General features: G+C 37.8%; 1 protein-coding gene across 5 annotated transcripts in view; it reads right to left on the bottom strand.

Moving 5' to 3' along the window:
- Window positions 1–12,483, bottom strand: part of SRGAP3 (SLIT-ROBO Rho GTPase activating protein 3) — a 268,997-nt gene that overhangs the window by 116,330 nt on the left and 140,184 nt on the right. For all 5 annotated transcript variants that reach the window (XR_012484986.1, XM_074284020.1, XM_074284023.1 and 2 more), the window contains exon 3: window positions 8,227–8,389. Coding sequence is in view for 4 of the 5 variants with exons in the window: in XM_074284020.1 (XP_074140121.1) it covers window positions 8,227–8,389 (163 nt within the window). In the remaining variant the exon portion in view is untranslated. The remainder of the gene's footprint in view (window positions 1–8,226; window positions 8,390–12,483) is intronic.

Here is a 12,483-nt window from a genome sequence, read left to right as displayed (position 1 = left end):
GAAGATAGTGCCCCATTTTACAGATGAGGAACTTGAGATGATATTTAGGTATATGAGAAAAAAGCTATGTTTGTAAAGCAATATTATAATAAGGTAAAAATAACATGGGCTTCAACAGACTGCCAAAGACTTCCATGACACAAACAGGAGCCTTGATGAGTAGAATGTAAGCTACCTGAAGGCAAAGATTGGATAATACAGTAGATTAAGTTCTGGATTTGGAACCAGAAACACTCCCTCTATTCAAACTTTGCCTCACACAGGAGCTGAACTAGGCAAGTCTTGCTGTCATAGTGTCCTTATCTATAAAACTGTATCAAATGAGATATTTGTAAAATACTTTGAAAAACTTCAAGTGCTACATAAAGTCTAGCTACTATTAATAATATTCTAATTATGAATTAATATTATTTATTAATTACATCACTATATTGACATAAAGGTTAATTATAACATATAATTTGGGTTATATAATTAATATGATCTGGTATTGATATACTAATATGGTCATATAATACATTAACTATATATTATATGAGATATATATTTTATTAATAAACATGATTATATGAGATTAATCATGTTTATTAATAAAAATATAACTTATAAATATCTCATTTTATCATCAAAACAATTCTTTTTTTGTTGTTTGTTTAGGCAGCTGGGGTTAAGTGACTTGCCCAGGGTCACACAGCCAGGAAATGCTAAGCATCTGAGATCACATTTGAACTCAGGTCCTCCTGACTTCAGGGGTGGTCCTCTATCCATTGCACCACCTAGCTGCCCCCAAATCAGTTCTTGGAAGATAGTGCCCCATTTTACAGATGAGGAACTTGAGATGATATTTAGGTATATGAGAAAAAAGCTATGTTTGTAAAGCAATATTATAATAAGGTAAAAATAACATGGGCTTCAACAGACTGCCAAAGACTTCCATGACACAAACAGGAGCCTTGATGAGTAGAATGTAAGCTACCTGAAGGCAAAGATTGGATAATACAGTAGATTAAGTTCTGGATTTGGAACCAGAAACACTCCCTCTATTCAAACTTTGCCTCACACAGGAGCTGAACTAGGCAAGTCTTGCTGTCATAGTGTCCTTATCTATAAAACTGTATCAAATGAGATATTTGTAAAATACTTTGAAAAACTTCAAGTGCTACATAAAGTCTAGCTACTATTAATAATATTCTAATTATGAATTAATATTATTTATTAATTACATCACTATATTGACATAAAGGTTAATTATAACATATAATTTGGGTTATATAATTAATATGATCTGGTATTGATATACTAATATGGTCATATAATACATTAACTATATATTATATGAGATATATATTTTATTAATAAACATGATTATATGAGATTAATCATGTTTATTAATAAAAATATAACTTATAAATATCTCATTTTATCATCAAAACAATTCTTTTTTTGTTGTTTGTTTAGGCAGCTGGGGTTAAGTGACTTGCCCAGGGTCACACAGCCAGGAAATGCTAAGCATCTGAGATCACATTTGAACTCAGGTCCTCCTGACTTCAGGGGTGGTTCTCTATCCATTGCACCACCTAGCTGCCCCCAAATCAGTTCTTGGAAGATAGTGCCCCATTTTACAGATGAGGAACTTGAGATGAGATTTAAGTATACGAGAAAAAAGCTATGTTTGTAAAGCAATATTATAACAAGGTAAAAATAACAATCAATCACAGCTAACATTTCTATAGCACTTGAAGCTTTGGAAAGTGCTTTACAAATTAGCTCATTTGATCTTCAAAATAACCGTGGGCAGTAGGTGCTATTATTATTCCTATTTTACAGATGAGGAACTTGAAGCTGACAAGTGACTTGCTCAAGGGGCTAGTAAGCATCTGAGGCAGGATTTATAGGTCTTCCTGGCTCCAGGCATAGCACTTTATCATTGGTACTATTATATTTTTCTCCTGTATCCCCTCCATGATTTGCACATTTTAATTGTTGAGTAATTTGAGAATTTGAAAAAAATATATTTTGGCAGAGATCCTGGAATGGTTTGCCATTTCCTTTTCCAGCTCATTTTACAGATGAGGAAACTAAGGCAAACAGAATTAAGTGACTTGTCCAGGGTCACACAGCTAGTAAATGTCTGAAGTCAGATTTAAACACAGGAAGATGAGCCTTCGTGACTCCAGACCCAGCACTCTTTTCTACTTTACTATCTAGCTGCCCCTCATTTTCACAAAAAGAATGATGTAATGCAAGGGAAAATTGTCTAATAAAGCTATAAAAAGATTTGGCTTGGGCAACTTTTTAAAAAATCACTTCTTCTCATTCCATATCCCAGGACTAGCTTCCTCCTAGTCACACAGTAGGCAGTTAGTCATTGTAGATGATTAACTGAAATCCTTGGCTTTGCTAAGGGGGAGCTCAACAGTGTACAAGAACAACATATATATATATATATATATATATATATATATATATATATATATACACACACATATATGAAATCAATTGCAGGTCGACTCCTTTACCAGAAGATTCTTGGCTTTAGGAAACAATTCGCCTGAAGCTTCCTTCCAAAGCAAACTCCCCAAGTGCATTTAAAATTTGATTCAATTTATGATTTGCTTTTTATTAAAAAATCAGAAAATGACTCTAGCACCAGGGGTAGATCCCATATGGAAGATGTAGAGAAAGGCCATCCAAACAGGATGAGAAGACATAGAGGGCTGATGATCTACCCCGGGGGAGAGGTATCAACAGTGGATGAGATGTGGATCCACCCAGACATAAAATATATAAAATAACTTTGATTTTGTTTTGTTTTAAGCTTTTTTCAGTCAACTGACACATAAGTTCCTAGGAACACATCTGTTGTGTAAAGAGAGATTCCCATTTATGGTCAAAAACATTTGTCCAGACTAATCTAGGAAATGTTTCTATAATTTAGTTTCTATAATATCTGGCCTATTAAAAAAGGGAGAGAAATTGGAGGAAACTACTTAAGTAAACTTGAACTGAGCTGTATCAGTGAATTCTAGCTTCCTAGTCTCCACTTAGTTCATTTCAATAAACCTTAATTAAGCACTTACTATGGGCAAGGTATTATGCTAGGCACTAAGAATACCACGTAGGTTGTCAAGAAGCTTATATTCTATTGGAAAGGCATTACTGGAAGATGGCAGCTTTGCTCCCAAAGTGATCTGGGCAAGCCTTCAGCTGTCTGGCAGCAGCCGCCTCCAAAGCAAAGGGCAATGGTTGGACTGGATGGCTCCAAGGCCTCCGCCAATTCTAAAAATCAAAGATTCAGTGCAAAGGCAGGAGGAAGCCTCAGGACCAGATGTCCCACTCTGGGAGTTACCCCCTCCAGATACCATGTCTGGCCCAGCTCCGTGGTCAGGGAGACATAACCGAAGCCAGTATGACCCCCGCCTGGGAGAACGTGGCTGGCAATATTTGCAGGAGGTGGAGAGGAGAGTTTCCAGGACAAATCTTAGACACTAAAATGATTGGTTTCTTCTCTGCAGGGCACAACTCCACACATGAATACTGTTTAATAATGCAGATGAAGGGTGGGGAGACAAATGAGCAGAATCCTCATTGATTTGGCACTTGACCTTGACCAAGACCAAGTTACCTCTGTGATTCATCTGGCGCTCACCAGCTAGGTAAGAATGAGTATTTATAAATAGAAGGAGGGTCAAGTGCTTTGAGATCTTCAAGATGAGATAATAAGGACGCAGAGAGAAGGCCTGGTCCCTAGATTCCAAAGGCCTTGATCCCCATACAAAGAAGCATCAGTGCTCTGAGACATAAGGCGAGGCTGATAGATCTGTTCCCCTGTCAGCACCAAGGGTTTAGATTTTCCTTTGTTTAGGGGACTGTTTCAATAATGAGGAGGCCAGGGGCCCAGCTGTGGACATTTTTTCATTATTTTCCGCCCTGTTAACCTTCATCACAAGCTAGGCCCCTGTCAGTTGAAATGAGCGCCCAAAAGATTTATCTCACCCAGCTCACAGCTCAGCTCTGCTGAAAAGCCTTTGGGGGAAGGGGCTGTGTGTGCTTAAGGACAAGGAGGAGGGAAATAGGAGGAAATTTAGAGGATGTTAAACAAAAGACATCAATAAAATTTATGGAAGGAAGGAAGGAAGGAAGGAAGGAAGGAAGGAAGGAAGGAAGGAAGGAAGGAAGGAAGGAAGGAAGGAAGGAAGGAGGGAAGGAGGGAAGGAGGGAAGGAGGGAAGGAGGGAAGGAGGGAAGGAGGGAAGGAGGGAAGGAGGGAAGGAGGGAAGGAGGGAAGGAGGGAAGGAGGGAAGGAGGGAAGGAGGGAAGGAGGGAAGGAGGAAGAAAAGACATCTTTCTCCCTTGAACTTTTTCCTTGAACTTTACTAGCACCCCTCTCACCACCCCCTAAAGAACCAGAAGTCAAAGGTGTGGAGGAGGCAAATGTGACTTCTCAAATATTTGTGCTTATGTGTGGAGATGGGGGGGGAAGAAGATACATAAAATAATAACCCTTCACATTTACATATCAATTTAGAGTCTGGCAAATACTAATAATAGCTAGTGTTTACATAGCACTTTCAGCTTTGCAAAGCACTTGACATATGTTAACTTATTTGATCCTGGCAAGAACCATGTGAAATAGGTACTGCTAATATCCCCATTCTACAAAAAAAGGAAACTAAGGCTAAAAGGTTAAGTGATTTACCGAGGCTCATGCAGCTAGAATCTGAGGCAGGATTGAAATTTAGGTCTTCTTGACTTCAGGTTTAGCCCTCTACTCACTGTGCCATCTACCTACATTCAAATGTGAATACTTCTTAACTGTCTGTGCTTGAATTTGGAGGAGAGGGGGCAGGATGGAGGTACTAAAATAGTCATAGCAGACATTTCTAGGATGGAAAAAAAAAGTTCTACATAAATCATCTAATTAGATCATCACAGTAACTCAGGAGGGGCATACTGTATATTTTACACACAGGTTAAGTGGCTTGCTCAGGATCACACGGCTGGTAGTAAGCATCAGAGGAAACATTTAAACCTCAGTCTCTCTTGTCTCTAAGTTTAACATGTTCCACTACAACAGGCTGCCTCTTGTATAATTTAAATTAGCAGATATTTAGGAGTCATTTCAATAATAACAATGTTGTTGTTCAGTTGTATCCACTCCTCATGACCCCTTTTGGGATTTTCTTGGCAAAGATACAGGGAGCGGTCTGCCATTTCCTTCTCCAGCTCGTTTTACGGATGAGCAGACTGAGGCAGTGTTAAGTGACTTGTCACACAGCTTGCAAGTATTTGAGGTCACATTTGAATTTGGGTCTTCTTGATTCTAGACCTAAAGCCACTTAGTTGCCCATAACAAGAATAACTGGCATTTATATAGTATTTTAACTTGCAATATGCTATCTCATGTGACTCAATATATTTTGAATGGGAAGGGCTAAGTAGGGAGATAGCCACACACACATGCACACATATATACATACACATATACATATATATACATACACACATATATAACATGTTATATACTCACACATACAAATATATACATACATTAATATATATCTTTTTTATATATACACTTATATACATATGTACATATATACTTATATATCTCTGTTTCTATATGAATTAGGCTTCCTAATTAGTACTAAATTATTTTTAGTAATAATCTACATTTATATTGGGAGCATTATAATTTACAAATACTTTCCTTATAGCAATCTATGTGTGAGCGATGAAAACATAATTAACCCCATGGTAAAGATGAGAAAAGTGAGCTTAAAATTGAAGTGGCTTGTCCAAGCAGCATGGTACCATGAGATTAGATCAGGAGTCAGAGGTCGTGCATTCAGATCCTACCTGTGACCCTGATTACCTATGTAGCCTGCAGTAAATCACTTGCTAACCCTGGGCCCTGTTTGCTCATCTGGTCCAGATGCCTCTGGTCCTTTCTAGCTTCCCACAACACTTAGATAATTGAGATCAGTGCTGAACTCAAGCTCAGTCTTAACTATGTTAAATCTGGAATACTCTCCATTTTAGCACATAGATATTTGCTAGGGGAAACACTAAGTCTGAATAGTATTTCATGGGTTTGGAGGACAAGCAGGTAAAGATCTTAAGCACAAAGACCAGCCAGGAGAAGTCAATTTGATATTTAAAAACCATGCAGAGAATAATCTGCAGTGTGAATAATCCAGCTGGAGGTAATTGATTATCCTTTAAATTGGCTTTCCTTTTTCCTCTGTGCTTCTTGTTCATCAAATCATCCCATTATTCCTAAGTCTGTCATCTGAAGAAAGGTGATGAGTTAGAAAGAAAATGATGTCCCTGTTAATACATATCTTTCAAGGCAAGGGGGAGGGGGAGAGATAGGGCAGAGATAAGGGTCATTCTATCCCTAGGATATATGAGCTCATCTTCATTCATACAAACCCAGAAAAACATATGCCACCAATAGGAAAGAAGGAATTCAGTCCCTGGGATCTGATACTTCCATGGTGGAAGGAAACTAGTGAGATTTTAACCAACTATTAGCTTAAAAAAAGGCAAAGAAATTGATGGAATGAATACATATACACCATCTATGTAGGAAAAGAAAGCCACCATAACTATATTTAGTTCCCCACAATCAATGCCCTAGTCATCTTCAGGCAGGATTAAAAAGCTGTTAAGTATTATTCCTTTACCCACCCACACCCAGTTCTGAACTACCATGATATCTGATGAAAAAGTTAGTCTATATTAGAATAAAAATGCAATTTTAAAGCTTTCAAGTGTTGAAATATGAATGAAAGACTGTGAAACTGTGGCCAATCCCCTTCAAATGGGGAACAGCTAAAGAAAAATAATAGAATGTCACTGTACCATAAGGAACAATGAATAGAAAAAATTCAGAAAGGTCCGGGAGGTCATATAAACTGATGTAAATCAAAGTAATCAAAACCAGCAAAGTAATATATGCAAAGACTACAATAGTGTTGAAGGAAGGAAGGGGAAAAGAAAAGAAAGAAAAAAGGGAGGAGGACGAGAGGGAGGGAGAGACAGAGAATAATAGAGTAACTGACAAAGCTTGACCCTAAGACAAAATCCAACTCCTGCTTTTCACTGTAGGAGTGGAAGATTGTGCTATAGAATAATACATATACTATTAGATACATTCAGTGTATTGCTTGGTTTTACAAAATAGAGTTTTATATATTTCTTTTGAGGGAGGCAAGATGGAGTGAAGGTATAACTAATAAGTTGGAGATTCCTGGAGGAATTCCTATAGGAAATGATACCTGAGCTAAGCCTTGAAGCTTGAAAAATGAGATTTTTAAGAGATGGAGGTGAGAGTGTCCATTCCAGTCATGGGAGAGAAAACCATCCGCAGACATAAAAATAGGAAAACATCGACTTTAAGAATCAGCAAGCTGCCTGGTTTGGCTAAAAAGTAGAATGTGGGAAGGGGGAGTAAAATGAATTAAGGTTGTTTGTAGCCAAAAGGCAAGTCTATAAAGAAATTATTGTAGAGGCAATAGGGAGTCAGTAATATTTTCTGAGTAGTGATCAGGTCTGGATCTTAGAAAGGTGATTTTGATAGTGGTATGGGGGAGAGATGGGAGAGAATGACAAGAACCTGGTTTGGGACTGTAGCTATGGGAGTGGAAAGGAGATGTATATGAGAGCTGAAGAGGCAGAATCAACAAAACTTGGCAAAAAAATTAGATACAGGAAGTGAAAAGAACAAATTATCCCAAAATCAGGCCTATTTAACTTTGGAACATGTAATTTTTTTCCCAGCAGATTTTTTTTGCTAATTATACTTTATTTGAGTTGATATTAAAATTAGTTTTTGTTCCTCAAGCACCCATCAACTCATAATAGGGAAAGGAAGACCAGATTCATTGTGAATATCTAACATGGTCAGGGAAATAAAGTCTGATATTTTAAAACAATTGGGGTTAATTCACAAAGTGGATAATCCCCATGGGTAGATAATTGAATTTATTAGTATGTGACATACAAGGCAAGAGTTTGATGGGCCAGTGAGGCAACATAATTTTCAGAAAAAGGGAAGAGACTTTCACTCATATCATTAAATCACCTTTTGGTTCCCTCTAGCCACAACTATTCCCACCTTGATAATCTAGCATCTCTCCTAGCTTAGTTTTGGTTGACCAGAGTTCTGACAATTTCACCTTTTCCACAAACCCAATACCCTTAGTATTTATTTCCTACTCACCTTTTTGAAGAGCCTGATAACATCCTCGCTGATCTGGGAGAGACGGACGATGACATTGTTCATGAAGATGTCGTTGAGGGTAGCATGGTCCCTACTCTCACGCCGGGTCTGGTTCAACACTAGATACCAACAATTCACAGGAGAGAGGAGGTATTGATCCTTCCTGGAGGAAAAAAAAATCCAAAGCCATGTTTAATATACAGCCTACTAGAGATGTTCCTTTTTCTCCTTAAAAAAAAAAAAAAAGTGCCTGGGACATAGTAAATACTTAATAAATGTTTGTTGACTTAAAAAGGGAGGTTAGAGATCCATAAATGAGTCATATTTAGAACCTAACAATGTTATTTCTTGCTTTAGAAGCAACAGCTGGGAAGGGCCATGGGTAGATTAGGGAACTGTGCTTCAGTGTACACCTCTATTCCCAAGGTTAGTTCCCTGTTAAAACCCTTCTGTTTGGATTAGAGTTATGAGCTGGACTGTCAGCTGAGCCTGACTCCCTATGGTAAAATGCATCAGCTGTAAAATGTAAATACATTGCTAAGAGCCCACAATGAAGGCAGATGGTCTTACATAAATAGAATTGTTAACTTTGGAAATGAAAGCGTTAGAAGAAGCACAATTTAATGAGCTTGATGATTGTTCTTCCCTTCTATAGGCATGAAACTGAGGGTCCTTGTTCACTGATAAAAATTATAAATGGAGAATAAAAGCTTGTGATTTACTTATAACTTATTCATTATGAAGATATACTCATATGAAGAAATATAGTAACCAGAACCAGAAGAAAGAGCAACCCAAACAGAAGGGTTTTAACAGGGAACTAATCTTGGGAATAGAGGTGTAGACTTAAGCACAGTTCCCTAATCTACCCATGGCCCTTCCCAGCTGTTGCTTCTAATCTGTAAAGTACAGTGGGGAGGTCATTTTAATGAAAAACACCAATGTACTTCCTTCTGAAAATCTAATCTAAAATTAAATCCCAGTTCTCTTATTTGTTGCCTGCATGACCTTGGAAAAAGCAACTTAACCTTGGTTCTCAATTCCATCATCTGTAAAGAAGAGACTGATAAGGCAGCTAGGTAGTACAGTAGAGCACCAGGACTGGAATCAGGAGGAGCTGACTTCAAATCCACTTTCAGACACTCATCAGCAGTGTGACTTTGGGCAAGTTACTTAATCCTGATTTCCTCAAAAAATAAAAAAAATAAAAAATAAAGAAGCTGTACCAGATAATCTTAGAAAATCCTTTTCAACCTTAACTCTATGATCCTGTGACCATCCTATGTGAGAAAGGGACCCTATATATTTTCACCAGAGACCCAGTAATATTTTTGTCTTCTAAGTCATTGTCATACTGACGTATCCCTCTCATATTTTTACTCTCTTTTCCCCGTGCTTCTTAGAGTGAGTAAAAGTCAAGTTCCTTCTGTTGAATAATATTAAGTTCTATTTATAACACAAGATTTTGCTTTCTAGTGCTATTGACTGGTTTGTTTCTTCTGTGAAAATCTCTAGGTCCTCCAAGAGCAGCAGAATTACCCATATCATTGAAAGAAGGCAGAATCACTCAGTTCTTATATTGCTACTGATTTGTCTATTTTCCAAAGAGAATGACTCCTGAACTACAAAAGACAGAGCAAAAATGACAATTAGGGAGTTGAAATCCAATTGAATTAAACTACACAGCTTTCCCTGATGAGTTTAAGTTAACAAATCTGGACAAATTATTAAGTCACTGTTGGCAATCTACATCTTGAAAAGTAAAATAGAAAATTTTATAGATGATCCTGGAAATGATAGGAAGTCACTGGAGTTGATGCAGTAGTGAGATGACATGATTGGATCTGTGCTTAAGAAGATCATTTTGATAGTTGAGTGCAAGATGGACTTAAGGGGAGAGATTTTTGACAGGTAAACCAACCAGCAGATTGCTACCAATAGTCCAGTTGATGAAATCCTGTACCAAAAGGGTGGTGGTTTCAGATGAGAGAAAGGGACATGTACAAGAGATGCTGCAAAGATAAAACCAACCAGTACGGTAAAGGGATAAAGGTTATGACATACAAGGATTTGATGGGAACACTTTAACTGAAGAAGATAAGATTTATCTAAAATATGAATTATCTTAAAAGTAGTTTAAATGGAGTCTCATGGGGACAAAAGATTAGACTAGTTTTGTTTGGCTTAAAAAGGGCAGAATTAAGAGCTAAGGGTAGAAATTGCCCAGAGTCTTGACAATTCTTGACAATTCGAGCCATCCAGAAATGGAAAGGGCTGCCTTGACTGGAAAGCTTCAAAGCAAAGACTGAATGATCACTTATTGGGGGTTTTGTGGAGAATATTGTCCTTCAGGTACAGTCTGAGTAGCTCTAGAGGTCTCTTCCAACTCAAGAGACTCAAGGATCCATGAGATCAATCACCCTCAGACAGTCGGTGCCTCTGAAAATTATGAGCATCTAGCAGTGTAGAGAGGGACAGCTATGATGACAGATGACCTAACAGATCTATACATTTTATTTTGTTCTTCTTATTGATCATTAGACCCTAACCAGGAAGGAAATAATAATAACCACCATCTTAGATTTAGATAGTTTATACAAACTTTCATGTCCCTTATCTTGCTGTTCCCAAAAGTGGGCTCTTCCTGCAAAACCTTTGACCGCTGCTAAGAAGAAAGAGGAAGTTCCAAATCTTCTGTATTAATAGAGAAGAGGAGAGGGAAGAAGGGGGATGGAGTAGTGACCCACTTGGAAGGAGAGATCATATAGAATAGTGCTGATTTCTGGACTCAGAATTTGAAGAGATGTGTATTCAAATGCTACTTCTGCCACACACTAATTGAATCTCCCATCTCCTCATCTGTAAGATGACGATAACAACAGCTGACATAGATACAAATGTTTTGTGTACATTAGCTCATTTGAGGCTCCCAGCAGCCCGTCCAGATAGAGGTTGGTGCTACGGGTTTTATTATCTCCATTTTATAGATAAGAAAACAGTCTTGGAGAAGTGAATTGACTTTCCCACAATCACAGGGCCAATAAGGTCAGAGGGAGAGTTAAAGTCAGGTCTGCCTGACTCCACAATGCCCCACCCCAAACTACAGATACTTCTAGTTCATACCCTAACGCTGTTTTAAGATGAAAAGCAGAAAGATTACTAGATTTGGAAACAAAGGACCTGAACTTATTTACTATTTACTATCTATGAGACCGTGAAGTCACCTCACCTTCCTGGGCATTCACCTTTCTGGGCAGTTTCCTGATCTGTGAAATGGGGGGGTGGACTAAAATATCTCTTAGATTCCTTCTAAAATTCAATCTGTGATTCAATAATGTATATAAAGCATTTTTAAATGTTAAAGCACTATATAAATGTCACCTGTTGTCATCATGGAAGCGGCAATACCCACTACCCTCTCTGCTCCAGAATTAGAGGAACATCTCTGATCTCTATGGCAGCAAGATTCCTCTGCTATGAAATATACTTGAGGAAGGGGAAATGCTGGAACTTTAATTTCTCTTAAAATGTCTCACAAGACGAGATTTGATGATTTGTACTCTCCAATTCTGCCCTGTTTCCATCACTCCCATCCTCAACTATGATTTAAAGGGAGAGACCCACATAACCATCCCACTGCAGACCCCTCTCTTTGGGCTGCTCCTCCCCCTTCAGTTTTTTACCTGCTCACTCCCAGGCTTGTTAAGCTTGAAGGAAAGGTCCTAAGTTAGAAGAAATTTGTTGTTACTATTGTTCAGTCCTGTCCAGCTCTTTGTGATCCCTTTTGAGGTTTTCTTGGCAAAGATACAAGAGTGGTTTGCCATTTTTTCCTAACTCATTTACAGATGTCATAAATAACAAGCTTCAATTCAGGAAGTCTATGATTCAAATCTCATCTCTGATACTTATCAGCTCAGTGACCCTGAGCAACTCAATTTCTATATGATTTAGGTAATTCCTTAGGTTTTATCTACTGGAGAGATCCCTCCCATACTCCCATGGGAACTCTCCATTTAGAAAGCACAGATCCTTCACTTCTGAAATGCACATACCTTGGCCTTTTTCCACTTTGATTCAATTATACAATTATTGTTACTAGGTCAGAGTATCATGAACTTTTAAAAATATTTCAATAATCAGATTTCAATATAATTGATTTTCTTTTAAAAAAAAATCTTTGTGTTTTTACCTTATACATTTAAAAACGGTATTCTGAGAAGGAATCCATAGACCAGAGGGGTGCCATGACATATGAAA

This window comes from Sminthopsis crassicaudata, chromosome 1, assembly GCF_048593235.1.
Source record: "Sminthopsis crassicaudata isolate SCR6 chromosome 1, ASM4859323v1, whole genome shotgun sequence".
NCBI lineage: Eukaryota > Metazoa > Chordata > Mammalia > Dasyuromorphia > Dasyuridae > Sminthopsis > Sminthopsis crassicaudata.
This window is presented reverse-complemented; position numbering and strand designations above follow the sequence as displayed.